Source organism: Arctopsyche grandis, chromosome 8, assembly GCF_051622035.1.
Source record: "Arctopsyche grandis isolate Sample6627 chromosome 8, ASM5162203v2, whole genome shotgun sequence".
Taxonomy (NCBI): domain Eukaryota; kingdom Metazoa; phylum Arthropoda; class Insecta; order Trichoptera; family Hydropsychidae; genus Arctopsyche; species Arctopsyche grandis.
Genome location: NC_135362.1, coordinates 25790764 through 25810338, shown reverse-complemented (window position 1 = coordinate 25810338; position 19575 = coordinate 25790764). Strand labels below are relative to the sequence as shown.

At 36.4% G+C, this 19575-nt stretch overlaps 2 protein-coding genes across 3 annotated transcripts in view; both read left to right on the top strand.

Annotated features, from left to right (window-relative positions):
- The first annotated feature begins 3056 nt into the window (after positions 1 to 3056).
- Positions 3057 to 6377, top strand: LOC143915150 (uncharacterized). Of its 2 annotated transcripts, none has more exons than XM_077435620.1 (3): positions 3057 to 5080; positions 5142 to 5527; positions 6048 to 6377. In XM_077435620.1, the coding sequence occupies exon 1, from the start codon at positions 3302 to 3304 to the stop codon at positions 4910 to 4912; it is 1611 nt and encodes a 536-aa protein (XP_077291746.1). In that variant the 5' UTR covers positions 3057 to 3301; the 3' UTR covers positions 4913 to 5080; positions 5142 to 5527; positions 6048 to 6377. The 2 variants fall into 2 exon arrangements, with proteins under 2 accessions (XP_077291746.1, XP_077291747.1); XM_077435621.1 differs by having other exon boundaries at positions 3057 to 5286; positions 5375 to 5953; positions 6143 to 6376.
- The window catches only part of LOC143915157 (uncharacterized), a 510169-nt gene continuing 495199 nt past the window's right edge, over positions 4606 to 19575 (top strand). Inside the window, exon 1 of the mRNA XM_077435630.1 lies at positions 4606 to 5848. The gene's annotated coding sequence lies outside the window, so the exon portion shown is untranslated. The remainder of the gene's footprint in view (positions 5849 to 19575) is intronic.

Genomic DNA, 19575 nt, shown 5'->3' with positions numbered 1-19575 from the left:
TAGGATTTATGTTGTCATCTATTTCTTTAGCTACTTCCATAGGGGTGACAGTTTTGATTAGTTGCTGTGGTTGATACATTGGTGTATAATCAGCATCAGATTGAATATTGTGTGGTTGGAATACTGTCTCTAAGTGTTGTGCAAACAGCTCAGCTTTTTCTTTGTTGCTTCTTATCCACTCTCCTTGCGCATTTTTCAGAGGTGTTATTTGTAGAATTGGTCGTTTGAATTTCCTAGTTGCTTTCCATAGTGAATGATTTTAATCAGCTGCAGGGCCCAAACCTTCCAAATATTTTTCAAAACAATTTTGTTTGTGCTCTTTAATAAGTCGGTTAACTTTGTTACTTATGTGGTTAAATTCTCTTTTGTCTGCAATATTTCGGGTTCTATGCCATATTCGTCTTGTTCTACGTCTTTCTTTAATCAATTGTCTAATTTCCATGGGGTAATTAATGATTTGGTCTGGTTTTTCTTTTGGTTCAGGTGTAGCTTCTTTCGCAGCCTCTCGTACAGAGTCAATAAAATTTTGAGTGTGTAGTTCGAGATCTTCTATAGTTTTAAGTTTCACTATTAAATTTATTGATTGGTCTAGTTTTTTTCTGAACATATCCCAGTTAGTGCGTTTATTTGTCAGGTTCTGTCTCCTTATTCTTTTAATTACCAGTGTGCTCAGTGTCATCAGCACTGGTGTGTGATCAGAAGTAAGGTCCTCTATTCCTTCGACCTCAATGTGGTTTGGGGCTATTCCTTTGGATATAAAAAAGTCAATTAAATCTGGTACCTTTTTACTGTCGGTCGGCCAGAAGGTTGGTTTTTGTGAGGAATGATACTCGCACGAAGAGCTCTGAATCGCGTATAGAAGGTTGTTTCCTTTACCAGGAGTTATAAGTCGTGATCCCCAAGCTGTATTTTTAACGTTGTAGTCTCCTCCAATAATAAATCTTGGCCCAAGGGAATTAAAGATGTTTATAAATTGGTATTTTGTGATAGTATGCTTTGGAGGACAATATGCTGCAGCAATATTTAAGTCAGCATTGCCATATTTAATTGTGATGATAGTAGCTTGCATGAATGGTTCTCTGATATCTTTTTGTTCGAAGTGCTGGATATTTTTTTGATTAAAATAGCAGTACCACCGCGAGCTCGTTCACTAGGATGTGTTGTCCAATAAGCTGAGTATCCATTTATCTTTATGTAACTTCTTTGTGAAAAGTGTGTTTCTGATATTAGTGCTAGATCGATGTTGTTTGTCTTTCACACTTCAAGTTCATGGACTCTCTGATTGAGTCCGTTTGCATTCCATGTTAATATGCGTAGGGAATTATCTGTCATTTTTATTATGTTTACTTGGTGATTTCCAATGATTTTCAATTTTTTCCACTCTGGTTATGAGCCAGTTGAATTGTTGTTTTATTTCAGTTTGAAAGTCACATAGCAACTGCATCATGCCACCGATGGTAGGTTCAGTTAATTTATTTTTCTGTCCGATATCTTGTTTGCTTTTGTCTGCTTGGGACTTAGCTGCTTCACTATATGTTTTGTCCGCAGTTGTTTGTTTATCAACAACTTCAATTTTATTTTGTTGTACGCGTTGCGTTACTGTTACCTTTTTGGGTTGTGATGATTTTATCTTTTTTTTATAGACCTCACACCCCCTGTAGCTAGCTGGATGTCCTTGCTGGCCACACAGGGCACAAGTTGGGGGAACATTTTTCTGCTTGTTGCATTTTGTTGTGTGATGGTCTGCGGCACATTTGACGCATTTAGGTTGTCGATTGCAAATTTTTTTTGTATGCCCAAGTTGTTGACAGTTTGTACACTGAGGGATGTCTTTTACTTTCATTGGTGGTTCAATTGTTACTCTGCAATGTAGAAGTTCTTTAATACCATATACTTCTTTGCAGTTTTCTTTTGGCACCAGGTCTACAAAAAATAGTGGGAAATGTTTTATTTTTCTTTCACCATCGGTTGTAAATTTCTTCATAATATTTGCCACATTGGCCACTTCATATCCTTTATCTTTGAAAGAATCTTTTATTTCATTAACGTCTGTTGATGGCGGTAAACCTCTAACAACCACTCTATAGCACCTTTCATTCTTGAGTTGATAGGTGTGGTACTCTAGATTGTGAAGGGGGTTTTCGTTGTCTTTACATTCACGTTGTTTTAAATCATTTAGTGTTTTTTTGATTTTGCGATAATCTTCTTCGGTTTGTGTAGTGATTTTGATACTATTATTTGAAATTAATTTAAATTGACATTGAATGGGTGGTGTTTCTGTTGTTGATAATAGATGAGCTCTAAACTTATTGAAGTCAATAACATTGCTCACATAAATAGGCGGTGGAAGTGGTTGTTTGTTAGGTTTATTGGTTTGCTGTTTTTGTGTTTCTTTCAGGTTATTTTGCGGGGAAGATAATACTTTATCTATTTTTCTTTTTTTACTTCTTTTCTCTGCATTTTGGCTAAGTTCATTTTCAAGTTCTTCTTCATCCGTGTGGTAGTCTTTATTCATATTGTCAAGACTTTTGCTCCGATTTAGAATAGATGTAGAAGGCCTGGATTTTTTTTCCATTATTTCAATTCTTTTCTTTAAATCGGTTATAGTTATCTCATATTGTTTGCATCTGATTTCATATTGTTGGCATAGATGTGTAAGTTGATTATACGGATCGTACTGCTGCGCCAGTAGCACTGGATTATCTGTGTTCATTTTTCAGAACGGGTGCAAAACTGCGCCGCGCCGGTAACAGCGCGGCAGCAGTTTGATTTTGTTGTTGTATATTCACTTATTATATTATATTATTGCAACTTTAAATTTTATTATAATAATTATTATATATTTATAAAATTTATAAATGTTATATCGAACGCGATAAGGCGATAACGCACATCGACCGATTGCAACCGTGTACGGCGACATATATATATATATATATATATATATATATATATATATATATATATATATATATATATATATATATATATATATATATATATATATATATATATATATATGTAGAATTGATTTTTAAACGAGCCGAGATAGAGTGTGTGTGGTATGCCTGGGAAAGACCGGATGCGTGTTGTTATGGTCACTTGTTGGAGAGCAAGCCCGAAGATGTGTTAATAAATACATAGTTCTGACTTAATCTGCGCGTTTCACTTGGAATCCTTCACATCCGGATCCTATATTTGGGGGCTTTGTCCGGGATGCCTGAAGACATTTCGAGTGACAGCCAGAAGCGGTCAGACGACGACGCGGAGTTTTGACAGTTGAGGTTAGGACGCGCGCGCGATGACGAGAATGCGGAAGCCCGTGACGTCGGTGACGTCACGTCAGCGAACACGCCACACGACGATGATGATATCCAAGACGATAGCGCCAATGTCAGCGTCAGTTTTACGTCGGCTAACTGTCGTGGAGATGCAGAGGTTCGCGGACTTAGACGAAGATGATGACGACGACGATGAAGAGGAAGAAGAAGACGAAGTGCCATATTTTGACAGAGACAAATTCGAGACTTACGCGCCACGGTTTAAGGGGATTGGCGGTGTGCCAATCAGCCGGTGGATTGAGCACATGGAAGAATTTGCGAAGTTCTTCCACTGGACGCCCCTGGAGCAACTGGTCTACGGGAGAATATATTGCGTAGGAACAGCGAGAATGTTCCTGGATTCAGAAGGGATAATTATATCATGGACTATCCTTAAGCAGAAGCTGATAGAAGAGTTCCAGTGGGATGACGAAGAGCTCGTCTTTGAAGAACGAGAAATGCTTGCTCAAGCAGAGCCCATTGACTCCGATTCAAGTGGGGCCGGTGAAACACCAGACGACGAACCCAGGGTGACGGGGCCCGTGAGAAACCGTGAAAACCGAGAAAGACTGAGTTCACGATGCTACAATTGTAGTGGACGTGGTCACTTAGCAGCCGACTGTAGGTTTAAGACGAGAGGAACTCGTTGTTTCAATTGTAACGAGTTTGGGCACATATCAGCTCAATGTAACAGCACCAAAACAAAGACTGTCTTGACAATACAAGAAGAAATAAGAGAACCAGTCAGTATTCCAATACAAGAAGAAATAAGAGAACCAGTCAGTATTCTAACACAAGAGGACGAGGCGAACATGGCTGATGGAGATGTAAACATGGCCGATGTAAGTGTGAACAGTGATGGTTTGCACAGAAAAAGACCTTTGCAGCAACGGGCTTCACGAGAGATGTCTGCTCAAAGAGAACTCATTGTTTCCAATAATGAAGAGGACGATGCGAACATGGCTGATGGAGATGTAAACATGGCTGATGTAAGTGTGAACAGTGATGGTTTGCACAGAAAAAGACCTTTGCAGCAACGGGCTTCACGAGAGATGTCTGCTCAAAGAGAACTCATTGTTTCCAATGATGAAGAGGACGATGCGAACATGGCTGATGGAGGTGTGAACCTGGCTGATGGAAGTATGGACGGTGATGGTTTGCAAAGAGGAAGACTTTGGGACTACGGAGACATACCGTTTTCAAATACAGATGAACCACCCGATGATCAATTTGGAAAAGGATCTAAGGATTATAGTCATTTGAAGAATTCTGAAGATGAGAATAAAGAAGAGGAGAAACATAAAGACAAAGAGAAAGATATGGCTAAATCACAAGAAGGATTAAGAGACCCAGTCAAAATTTCAACACCGAAGGACACTGTATTCACTTTCAAGCTCGGTCGTAGTCGGATTGATGTTAATTCAATGGAAAAGAAAATAGAACCATGGATTGAGAAAAGACTTACTGGATGTATCAGTGAGCTAGAACCAATATGTGTTGACTTCATTTATGGTAAATTACTAGCAGAATATCTGTGGGGTGACGGCAGATTCCTCGGACAGTCACAGAGAATCGCCGAGGGCATTGGATAGAATTTAAGTTGCACCGATGGAAGTGAAGTGTGCGTTTGTGAATTAGAGAATAAGTGAAATGCCTGGAGGGTTTTTAGTTAAGCCTTACTTGTAATTTGATGATTGAAAAGTGTAATGTTTTATTGCTTATTCTAGTATTTTTGGGAAGTGCTTTGTATATTGAATCATGTTTTAATTTGGTTACATGCTTAGAAGAATATAAGATAACTGTATTGAAATGTAATTCTAGTAATGTTTTAAAATGTGATTGTTTCCGATGTAAAGATTTAACCTGTCATTGTAAAGGTATTGATTTTAATGTTTTATTGCTAATTCTAGTAATGTTTTGAAATGTGATTGTTTCCGATGTAAAGATTTAACCTGTCATAGTAAAGGTATTGATTTTAATGTTTATTGCTAATTCTAGTAATGTTTTAAAATGTGATTGTTTCCGGTGTAAAGATTTAACCTGTCATTGTAAAGGTATTGATTTTAATGTTTTATTGCTAATTCTAGTAATGTTATAAAATGTGATTGTTTCCGATGTAAAGATTTAACTTGTCATTGTAAAGGTATTGATTTTAATGTTTTGTATTGCTTGACATAATTTTAAATTGTAATTGTGATGATTTATGTGTAACTTTAATTGTTATGTGTAACTTTATTGAAGATTGAATTGTGTTGAAATGAAAAAATTGATTTGTAGTGAAATGTGTAACGATTAATTTGTTATAATTGTAATTGTTATGTAAATTGTGAAATGATTGATGTATAAGTGTATTGAAATGTAGTTGTGATGATGATTGTAATTGTGATGATGATTGTAATTGTGATTTAAATTGTAATTGTGACAATTGAAAGCATGTTTAGGAGAATATAAGATGATTTTATGGAATGGAAGATTAAACATTGTTGAGGATGATAGAGGAAATGTTTTAAAAGAATGTAAGATGATACATTGTATAGAGTGGAAAATGAAATGTAAAAGAATGTGAGATGAAACATTGTTGAGGATGATAGAGGAAATGTTTTAAAAGAATGTAAGATGATACATTGTATAGAGTGGAAAATGAAATGTAAAAGAATGTGAGATGAAACATTGTTGAGGATGATAGAGGAAATGTTTTAAAAGAATGTAAGATGATACATTGTATAGAGTGGAAAATGAAATGTAAAAGAATGTGAGATGAAACATTGTTGAGGATGATAGAGGAAATGTTTTAAAAGAATGTAAGATGATACATTGTATAGAGTAGAAGATGAAATGTAAAAGAATGTGAGATGAAATGCTGTAAAAATATAAAAGACGAAGAATGTCATCCGAGGGCGAATGACAGTCAGGAATGACCGAATGTAGAATTGATTTTTAAACGAGCCGAGATAGAGTGTGTGTGGTATGCCTGGGAAAGACCGGATGCGTGTTGTTATGGTCACTTGTTGGAGAGCAAGCCCGAAGATGTGTTAATAAATACATAGTTCTGACTTAATCTGCGCGTTTCACTTGGAATCCTTCACATCCGGATCCTATATATATATATATATATATATATATATATATATATATAATTCGTTTAAGTCTTTTATCACTAAAACAGAATTTCCAATACATAAACTGGTATCGATTACGACTGATGGAGCTCCTTCTATGGTTGGGAATCATAATGGATTTATAGCAATTTGTAAAAGTGATGATAATATTCCAAGTTTCACCAACTATCATTGCATTATCCATCAGCAGGCATTGTGCTCAAAAATATTAAACTCAGATGATGTGATGAATTTAGCATTTAAAATAGTTAATTCTATTCGTGGAAGCAGTTTGTAAAGACGCAGATTCAGAGTATTACTAGAGGGATGTGAATCGTTATTGGAATTTACTTTGTGAAGAAAAATATCCATGTTTATGGAGATGTGCAGCATATTTAACTACCTTTTTCGATTCTACCTACCTCTGTGAAACAACATTTTCTACCATGAATGCAATCAAAACAAAACATCACTCCCGTTTGACAGATGACCATTTGACCGCATGTTTACGAATAGCTATAAGTACATATGAACTACAATATGAAAAGCTTGCCGAAAATATGCAATGTCATGTCTGCAGCGCGTCCTCTGATACGAAATAAAAAATAATAGTTAGATGTATTTACAATAACATTGTTCTGTTTAATAATAAAAAAATAAAATAACATATTGTTTTATTGATAAACTAATTAGTTTTTAAGAAAAAATCATTATTTTCTCTTATTACAATATCAAGTTATATAGAAATATATGTATTATTATATATGTTTATTTTAAATTTAAACTTATTTTTGGCTTTAAATTACCATTTTTCTTATGATCCCTGATATAAAATGTAACAAATAATACTTTTCGTACTGCTGGTGACGTGCTGGTGATGCAGTGCTAGTATGGATGAACCTTAATTCGTTAATAGTATTCGTTAGGTTGAGTCAACTTTTTATTATGGAATTGTTTTTTATTTGATGTGTATGTTTTCGTTTGTTTATTTTGTATATTATGTTTATTATTTGGTCAATATATTACATACATATATATACCTATGGAAAACCCAAACAGCCAGTCTTCATTCTCTGGAGAGTGTTTTTTCAATTTATTTGAAATTTCAATATTAATTTTTAATATAACAATAAATGTGAGACATAAACTACATATGTACATATACTAGATGTATTGATTTTTGAACTTTTGCAAAAAATTGTACGTATATTATATTATGTTTATTATATTTCCGACTTTTCTTACTGAAAATTTGTAAATAAATGTCAAAAGCTCTCCAAGACGAATCAAATTATCTCAACGGATAATAATGAAAATTTATAAGCGGCGAATTCGCAAAATTTGCGTTTGTTTCACAGTTGGACAGTCTATCAATTTCTTCTTGGGCTAAAACTGATAACAAACACTCTCGAGTCAAATCTCCGCATTTATAAATCAAATAATTTGAAAGCGGCCATAATTCATTCACTACCTTACAAACCTCGCTAATAGACCTTTGCAAAGTATTACATTATTATTTTGACACTCGTGTTTATTTTAGATTAATAAGTGGGGGGTTTGTTCTGAAGTATGTATATATATGTATAATATACAATATATAAGTGAAGCAAACCAAGTTGTATATAATAACAATTAAAATAATATATAATGATCACAGGATAAGCAGCTATTAGAAAATAGACTGAGAATAAAAAATAATATTATACAAATATACTTCGTCAAAAAGTTTAGATGTCTCCTGTGATGTTGACGTCCAATAAAAATGATTGCGTTCCATTTGAAGTATTCACTTCCGGTCGACGTGTCCATTAATTCTGGCCGTAAGAGAGGGAATGTGTAATGAGATGGTGTGTAGGTTTGTTGGGAATTTGTTCTAAGGGGGTGTTTAAGGTGTCGCGTGCCACAAATTCCTCACGAATCCTGCGGTCCAGGACCCACCCACTAACCCCGTCGAGATCCAGGACCTGACAGCCTCAGGACGTGAGCTTCCTGCCTTTGACCCAGCGTGGAGACCGCAAAAATAACAAGGTCCCAGACCCAGCAAAAACCCTTTGAAGTTGTTTGCACATATAACATTACTGCGTGGCAATTCTAATTTGCGTGATTTCAAAATTATGAGTAGACATCGAATTCGAGTTGAAAAAACAATATATAGGTATCTAATATATAATTTCGAAAATGACTTTGTATATTTATATGTAACTGTCGTTGAGAACTTTGTAAGCAGGTAAGTTTCTATGACGATATATTTTCTTTTCGATTCAAATAAATTCGCCCCCGGCCCCGGGGGGCACCGGAAGCTCCAGGGGTGAAGCCCCTGGGGACGCAGCCGCCGAGGGCGAAGCTCTAGGGGGCGAAGCTCTAGGGGCGAAGGCTCCGGGGGCGCAGGCGCCAGATTCTGTAATTAATATAATTTTGAAAGAAACAGTATATATGTATGTATGTTTGTTTGTTCGTGCCAGTCAATTTAACCTTCCAGCGGGCGCTCTGTCGTAAAATTTACGACAAATGCGCTTTATCGCATCTCCTACTTTTACCACTTAGTGATAAGCATCGAGCTTCGAGCTATTCGAAGGTCAGTGTTTCCCGAAACTGCAGGCGAATCGGTTGTGCTTAGAAGTTTTTGTGAGTCATCGATATTTGGGAATTTCCGTTGAGCGTTCCGTTGAATCCTTTACATGCAAGAAGCATTCTGCAGTTGATGTGGTTTGTAATAATTGTTAGGATGAAAATATTAATTCTGACTAATAGGTAATATTGATTCTAATTGATAATTCTAACTAATGATCGAATAGGTCGATAAAATATTTTGTTTTGAAATATTAGCATATTTAGAGTGCTGTTTTGGTTTTTTGTTTAGAATGTAAAATATATGTATTTTTTTTTTAAGTTTTGTCATTTATCATTTTTCATAACCTTGCAATATTTCCTTAACATTTACATAAAGAAATCACCATTTACATAAAGAAATCACCATTTACATGAATAAAACAGCATTTACATGGAGAAAACTTGATGACGTATAATTTACGACAAAGGAAATAACTCCGCGCGCCCGCTGGAAGGTTAATAAAAAAAAAACAAATGAGTATTCAAATAATTTTTTTATAAAATAAAACTATTCAAATAAATTTAATAAAATATTTACTATTAGATTAGTCATGTTTAAGTGGTTTTTATTACAAATACCGAGCGAAGCCGGGTAAAGCCACTAGTAATAAATAAATACAAATAATGTATATATTAAAATGTATATATGTAGGTACTAAAATATTAAAAGTAAATATGAAAAGTAGTACAATATAAAAATTTTAGACAATCTTAGAGAAATTTCTTTATATGAACCAAAAACAATATATGTATGTAGATATGTATCTAGATGATTAACGTAAAGGATTAATGTAATTAAATACATTACTTAACATAAAGATATAATATTATATGTATACTAGAGCAGAGCATCGCAACCTTTTCACGCATCTCGCTCGCACCCGTTAGATCTATATATGTACATATGCGGTCTCCGTGACGAGACAGAATGTTAAATTACAGAAAACGCAAATATCGGAAGGCATAGATCGAAAATCGAAAGATCTTGAGTCGAAAGATAAAAAAATGGTGCATGGTAAACGGTACATACTCACGTACATACTCACTTAATTTGCGCGAGCAGGATACAACAGGAACAATAGGAACAGGCTTTTCCTCCCGTATTAATGTGCGCGCGTAGAATACGGGAGGAAAAGCATGTTCCTCTTGTTCCTGTTGCATCCTGCTCGCGCAAATTAAGTGAGTATGTACCGTTTACCATGCACCCTTTTTTATCTTTCGACTTAAGATCTTTCGATTTTCGATCTTTGCCTTCCGATATTTGTGTTTTCTGTAATTTAACATTCTGTCTCGTCACGGAGACCGCATATGTACATACATATGTACATCTAACGGGTGCGAGCGGGATGCGTGATGGTGCTACACGCTTCTACGTTGCCTAGGCACTCAGGTTACGATGCTCTTTACTAGAGGATTAATATAAAGGATTAATTAAATTAAATATATTATTTAACTGTCACAGTGAAATAACATATATTTCAAGTGAAAATATATTTTCACTGACGTTTCAGTGAAATCATAACCAGTTACATTTTCAGGGCTGGTTTTATTCATTTAAGATTATATTGTTAGGGTTGGTATTATTTAAGGGCTAGGATAGGTTAGGTTAAGTAAGGGTTGGCCCTATTCATTTAAGATTGAGTTGTTAGGGTTAAACGTTGTAAATTCATTGTTGATACATTTCACTGCTTGAATTCGTGAAAATATATTTTCACTTGAAATATGCTTTCACTGTAACATAACCACTTCATCGCCATAGGTGCACCAGTGCGCGCCCCGTAGAGGATCACCACAAGCGCGCCGGTGCGCCCTTCTTCGTATTTAAGGCTTATGGTTTGAAATTAATTTTGGTTTCTTCACAGCGACATCAAAATATCCTGTGATACTAATATAATTGAACTAAGTCTATATTTTTCGTTAGTTTGTGATATATTCAAGAGTTTGTGATATGTCAAGGGTTGGCACCAAACACATACATATGTGTGTATAATAAAATAATCGATTTTATTCGAAAAAAAATATCAATTATTTATTATTTTAAAATGTGAATAATTACGATTAGTTGCATTTTATTTGTTTTTCGAATAGAAGAATGTAATTTCGTGTGACGCAGATTATTTACGAGATGTGTCATTGTGGACGAAACACACGTGTTTCGTTTATTGCTAACACGCGTTAGCGATAATCGGTTGATTTGTTGTGATTATAACTTGTTTGTCTCGAACTTTCTTCGTGACTTGTTGTATACATTTATTATTGATCTGTTGTGTAGCAGCCCTAGTGAAAAAAAGTGTTTTTATTTCTGTGAAATTTTCTGTTGGATCAACTGCGGCTCACCAATTATTAAGTAAAGTAAAAAATATTAAAATAATTTAATTATGAGTAAAAATACGTTTTTTTTTAATTGAAAATACATGGCGTTGGGCGCGCGCTTTTGACAAACGCATGGCGATTAAGTGGTTAAAACCCGGGGTCGCGGAAGGATTATATGATATAAATGTACCAGACAATCCAGAAGCGTTTTTGCGCCATTTATCCTATAAGACTGGTCTTAAAAAACTGTAACCATCTTATAATGACATACTTTCTTTTTTCCATATTGCAAGGTTGTCTCAGCGCAGAAGGGTTTCTGATTTGTTAATTTTATAAAAGATTGCTAATCGTATTCTTGAAACATCTGTTTTAAGTGAGATTAGCTTTAACGTTAATGCCCGATTCACTAGATGCACAAATCTTTTTATCCACCAATTTGTCAAAGCAACACTTTCAATAGTGTAATCGTTCGTATATGCCGTATTTACGATAGCTAAGATGATTGTCCTGACCGCTTTAGTGACTCTTTTAGTATTTTTAGGACAAAGGTCAAGAAAATAATATGTGGTTGAAATCCAAGAATTGGACATTGCAAAAATATACACTAAACGTGTTAACTTCACAAAACCTAACCCAACTTAACCTAAACATCACCGAAATCAATGAATTCGACATTGCAAAAACATACACAAAACGTGCTCACCTCACCTAACCTAACCCAACCTCACCTTACCATCACAGACATCAAAGAATTCGACATTGCCAAAATATCCACAAATCGTGCTTACCTCACGATACCTAAACCAACCTAACCTAACCATCACTGAAATCAAAGAATTGGACATTGCAAAAATATACACAAAACGTGCTAACATCACGAAACCTAACCCAACCTAACCTAACCATCACCGAAATCAAATAATTCGACATTGCAAAAATATCCACAAAACGTTCTTACCTCAGCAAACCTAACCCAACCTAACCTAAACATCACCGAAATCAAAGAAATCGACATTGCCAAAATATCCACAAAACGTGCTAACCTCACAAAACATAACCCAACCTAACCTAACCATCACCGAAATCAAAGAATTGGACATTGCAAAAATATCCACAAAACGTTCTAACCTCACCAAACCTTAACCAACCTAACCTAACCATCACCGAAATCAAAGAATTCGACATTGCAAAAATATCCAGAAAACGTTCTTACCTCACCAAACCTAACCAAACCTAAGTTAACCATCACTGAAATCAAAGAATTCGACATTGCCAAAATATCCACAAAACGTGCTAACCTCACCAAACATAACCCAACCTAACCTTACCATCACCGAAATCAAAGAATTTGACAATGCAAAAATATCCACAAAACTTGCAAACCTCACCAAATCTTACCCAAACAAAACTAACCATCACCGAAATCAAAGAATTCGACATTGCAAAAATATACACAAAACGTGCTAACTTCACGAAACCTAACCTAACCTAATCCAACCATCACCGAAATCAATGAATTCAACATTGCAAAAATATACACAAAACGTCCTCACCTCACCTAACCTAATCCAACGTAACCTAACCATCACCGAAGACAAAGAAATCGACATTGCCAAAATATCCACAAAACCTGCTAACCTCACCAAACCTAACCCAACCTAACCTAACCATCACCGAAATCAATGAATTCGAAATTGCCAAAATATACACAAAACGTGCTCACCTCACCTAACCTAACCCCACCTCACCTTAACATCACCGAAATCAAAGAATTCGACATTACCAAAATATCCACAAAACGTGCTAACCTCACCAAACCTAACCGAACCTAACCTAACCATCACTGAAATCAAAGAATTGGACATTGCAAAAATATACACAAAACGTGCTAACTTCACGAAACCTAACCCAACATAACCCAACCATCACCGAAATCAATGAATTCGACATTGCAAAAATATACACAAAACGTCCTCACCTCACCTAACCTAACCCAACGTAACCTAACCATCACCGAAGACAAAGAAATCGACATTGCCAAAATATCCACAAAACCTGCTAACCTCAACAAACCTAACCCAACCTAACCTAACCATCACCGAAATCAATGAATTCGACATTGCCAAAATATACACAAAACGTGCTAACTTCACGAAACCTAACCCAACCTAACCCAACCATCACCGAAATCAATGAATTCGACATTGCAAAAATATACACAAAACGTCCTCACCTCACCTAACCTAACCCAACGTAACCTAACCATCACCGAAGACAAAGAATTGGACATTGCAAAATTATCCACAAAACGTGCATACCTCACCAAACCTATCCCAACCTAACCTAACCATCACCGAAATCAAATAATTCGACAATGCAAAAATATACACAAAACGTGCTTACTTCACGAAACCTAACCCAATCTAACCTAACCTACACCGGAATCAAAGAATTCCAGATTGTATGATTTTCACAAAACTCGCTAACCTCACCAAACCTAACCCAACCTAACCTAACCATCACCGAAATCAAAGAATTCGACATTGCCAAAATATCCACAAAACGTGCTAACCTCACCAAACCTAACCCAACCTAACCTTACCATCACCGAAATCAAAGAATTTGACAATGCAAAAATATCCACAAAACTTGCAAACCTCACCAAATCTTACCCAAACAAAACTAACCATCACCGAAATCAAAGAATTCGACATTGCAAAAATATACAAAAAACTCGCTAAAACCTAACCCAACCTAACCTATCCATCACCGAAATCAACGAATTCGACATTGCAAAATATACACAAAACTCGCTTACCTCACCAAACCTAACCCAAACTTGCCTAACTATCACCGAAATCAACGAATTCGACATTGCAAAATATACACAAAACTCGCTTACCTCACCAAACCTAACCCAAACTTGCCTAACTATCACCGAAATCAAAGAATTCGACATTGCAAATATATAAAAAAATCTCGCTAACCTCACCAAACCTAACCCAACCTAACCTAACCATCACCGAAATCAAACAGTTTGAGATTGTTAGATTTACACAAAACTCGCTAACCTCACCAAACCTTACCCAACCTAGCCGAACTATCACCGAAATCAAAGAGTTCGAGATTGTAAGATTTACACAAAACTCGCTTACCTCACCAAACCTAACCCAACCTAACCTTGCCATCACCGAAATCGAAGAATTCGAGATTGTAAGATTTACACAAAACTCGCTTACCTCACCAAACCTAACCCAACCTAACCTATCCATCATCGAAATCAACGAATTCGACATTGCAAAAATATACACAAAACTCGCTTACATCACCAAACCTAACCCAAACTTGCCTTACTATCACCGAAATCAAAGAATTCGACATTGCAAATATATAAAAAAATCTCGCTAACCTCACTAAACCTAACCCAACCTAACCTAACCATCACCGAAATCAAAGAGTTTGAGATTGTTAGATTTACACAAAATTCGCTTACCTCACCAAACCTAACCCAACCTAACCTATCCATTCCCGAAATCAACGAATTCGACATTGCGAAAATATACGAAAAACTCGCTAACCTCACCAAACCTAACCCAACCTAACCTAGCCATCACCGAAATCAAGAATTCGACATTCCAAAAATATACACACATTTCGCTCACCTCACCAAACCTAACCCAACCTAACCAAACCATCACTGAAATTAAAGAATTCGAGATTGTAAGATTTACACAAAACTCGCTAACCTCACCAAACTTAACCCAACCTAACTTTACTATCACCGAAATCAAAGAATTCGAGATTGTACGATTTACTTAAAACTCGTTAGCCTCTCCAAACCTAACCCAACCTAACCTTACCATCAACGAAATCAAAGAATTCGACATTGCAAAAATATACAAAAAACTCGCTAACCTCACCAAACCTAACCCAACCTAACCTAGTCATCACCGAAATCACAGAATTCGAGATTGATAGATTTACACAAAACTCGCTAACCTCACCAAACCTAACCCAACCTAACCTATCCATCACCGAAATCAACAAATTCGACATTGCAAAATATACACAAAACTCGCTTACCTCACCAAACCTAACCCAAACTTGCCTAACTATCAGCGAAATCAAAGAATTCGACATTGCAAATATATAAAAAAATCTCGCTAACCTCACCAAACCTAACCCAACCTAACCTAACCATCACCGAAATCAAAGAATTCGCGATTGTAAGATTTACACAAATCTCGCTTACCTCGCCAAACCTAACCCAACCTAACCTATCCATCACCGAAATCAACGAATTCGACATTGCAAAAATATACACAAAACTCGCTTACCTCACCAAACCTAACCCAACCTAACCTAACCATCAACGAAATCAAAGAATTCGACATTGCAAAAATATACAAAAAACTCGCTAACCTCACCAAACCTAACCCAACCTAACCTAGCCATCACCAAAATCAAAGAATTCGCGATTGTAAGATTTACACAAATCTCGCTTACCTCACCAAACCTAACCCAACCTAACCTTGCCATCACCGAAATCGAAGAATTCGAGATTGTAAGATTTACACAAAACTCGCTTACCTCACCAAACCTAACCCAACCTAACCTATCCATCACCGAAATCAACGAATTCGACATTGCAAAAATATACACAAAACTCGCTTACCTCACCAAACCTAACCCAACCTAACCTAACCATCAACAAAATCAAAGAATTCGACATTGCAAAAATATAAAAAAATCTCGCTAACCTCACCAAACCTAACCCAACCTAACCTAACCATCACCGAAATCAAAGAATTCGCGATTGTAAGATTTACACAAATCTCGCTTACCTCGCCAAACCTAACCCAACCTAACCTATCCATCACCGAAATCAACGAATTCGACATTGCAAAAATATACACAAAACTCGCTTACCTCACCAAACCTAACCCAACCTAACCTAACCATCAACGAAATCAAAGAATTCGACATTGCAAAAAAATACAAAAAACTCGCTAACCTCACCAAACCTAACCCAACCTAACCTAGCCATCACCGAAATCAAAGAATTCGCGATTGTAAGATTTACACAAATCTCGCTTACCTCACCAAACCTAACCCAACCTAACCTTGCCATCACCGAAATCGAAGAATTCGAGATTGTAAGATTTACACAAAACTCGCTTACCTCACCAAACCTAACCCAACCTAACCTATCCATCACCGAAATCAACGAATTCGACATTGCAAAAATATACACAAAACTCGCTTACCTCACCAAACCTAACCCAACCTAACCTAACCATCAACAAAATCAAAGAATTCGACATTGCAAAAATATACAAAAAACTCGCTAACCTCACCAAACCTAACCCAACCTAACCTAGCCATCACCGAAATCAAAGAATTCGCGATTGTAAGATTTACACAAATCTCGCTTACCTCGCCAAACCTAACCCAAACTAACCTATCCATCACCGAAATCAACGAATTCGACATTGCAAAAATATACACAAAACTCGCTTACCTCACCAAACCTAACCCAACCTAACCAAGCCATCACTGAAATCAAGAATTCGACATTCCAAAAATATACACACATTTCGCTAACCTCACCAAACCTAACCCGACCTAACCTAACCATCACGGAAATTAAAGAATTCAAGATTGTAAGATTTACACAAAACTCGCTAGCCTCACCAAACCTAACCCAACCTTAGCTAACCATCACCGAAATGAAAGAATTCGACACTGCAAAAATATACAAAAAAAATCGCTAACCTCACCAAACCTAACCCAACCTAACCATGCCATCAACGAAATCAACAAATTCGACATTGCAAAATAATACACAAAACTCGCTAACCTAACCAAACCTTAGCCAACCTAGCCTAACTATCACCGAAATCAAAGAATTCAACATTGCAAAAATATACACAAAACTCGCTAACCTCACCAAACCTCACCAAACTTAACCTTTACATCACCGAAATCAAGAATTCGACATTGCAAAAATATACACAAAACTCGCTTTCCTCACCAAACCTTACCCAACCTAACCTAACCATCACCGAAATCAAAGAATTCGAGATTGTAAGATTAACACAAAACTCGCTAACCTCACCAAACTTAACCCAACCTAACCTAACTATCACCGAAATCAAAGAATTCGAGATTGTAAGATTTACTCAAAACTTGCTAGCCTTACCAAACCTAACCCAACCGAACCTTACCATCACCGAAATCAAAGAATTGGAGATTGTAAGATTTTCACAAAATTCGCTAACCTCACCAAACTTAACCCTACCTAACTTAACTATCACCGAAATCAAAGAATTCGAGATTGTACGATTTACTTTAAACGCGTTAGCCTCTCCAAACCTAACCCAACCTAACCTTACCATCAACGAAATCAAAGAATTCGACATTGCAAAAATATACAAAAAACTCGCTAACCTCACCAAACCTAACCCAACCTAACCTAGCCATCACCGAAATCACAGAATTCGAGATTGTAAGATTTACACAAAACTCGCTTACCTCACCAAACCTTACCCAACCTAACCTAACCATCACCGAAATCAAAGAGTTTGAGATTGTTAGATTTACACAAAACTCGCTAACCTTACCAAACCTTTCCCAACCTAGCCGAACTATCACCAAAATCAAAGAATTCGAGATGGTAAGATTTACACAAAATTCGCTTACCTCACCAAACCTAACCCAACCTAACCTATCCATCACCGAAATCAACGAATTCGACATTGCGAAAATATACGAAAAACTCGCTAACCTCACCAAACCTAACCCAACCTAACCTAGCCATCACCGAAATCAAGAATTCGAAATTCCAAAAATATACACACATTTCGCTCACCTCACCAAACCTAACCCAACCTAACCTAACCATCACTGAAATTAAAGAATTCGAGATTGTAAGATTTACACAAAACTCGCTAACCTCACCATACTTAACCCAATCTAACTTTACTATCACCGAAATCAAAGAATTCGAGATTGTACGATTTACTTAAAACTCGTTAGCCTCTCCAAACCTAACTCAACATAACCTAACCATCAACGAAATCAAAGAATTCGACATTGCAAAAATATACAAAAAACTCGCTAACCTCACCAAACCTAACCCAACCTAACCTAGCCATCACCGAAATTACAGAATTCGAGATTGATAGATTTACACAAAACTCGCTTACCTCACCAAACCTAACCCAACCTAACCTATCCATCACCGAAATCAACGAATTCGACATTGCAAAATATACACAAAACTCGCTTACCTCACCAAACCTAACCCAACCTAACCTATCCATCACCGAAATCAACGAATTCGACATTTCAAAAATATACAAAAAACTCGCTAACCTCACCACACCTAACCCAACCTAACCTAGCTGTCACCGAAATCAATGAATTCGGGATTTTAAGATTTACACAAAATTCGCATTTCTCAACAAACCTTACCCAACCTAACCAATCCATCACCGAAATCAACGAATTCGACATTGCAAAAATATACACAAGACTCGCTTACCTCACCAAACCTAACCCAACCTAACCTAACCATCACCGAAATCAAAGAATTCGAGATTGTAAGATTTACACAAAATTCGCTAACCTCACCATACTTAACCCAACCTAAATTTACTATCACCGAAATCAAAGAATTCGAGATTGTACGATTTACATAAAACTCGTTAGCCTCTCCAAACCTAACCCAACCTAACCTAACCATCAACGAAATCAAAGAATTCGACATTGCAAAAATATACAAAAAACTCGCTAACCTCACCAAACCTAACCCAACCTAACCTAGCCATCACCGAAATTACAGAATTCGAGATTGATAGATTTACACAAAACTCGCTTACCTCACCAAACCTAACCCAACCTACCCTATCTATCACCGAAATCAACGAATTCGACATTGCAAAATATACACAAAACTTGCTTACCTCACCAAACCTAACCCAACCTAACCTATCCATCACCGAAATCAACGAATTCGACATTTCAAAAATATACAAAAAACTCGCTAACCTCACCACACCTAACCCAACCTAACCTAGCTGTCACCGAAATCAATGAATTCGGGATTGTAAGATTTACACAAAATTCGCATTTCTCAACAAACCTTACCCAACCTAACCAATCCATCACCGAAATCAACGAATTCGACATTGCAAAAATATACACAAGACTCGCTTACCTCACCAAACCTA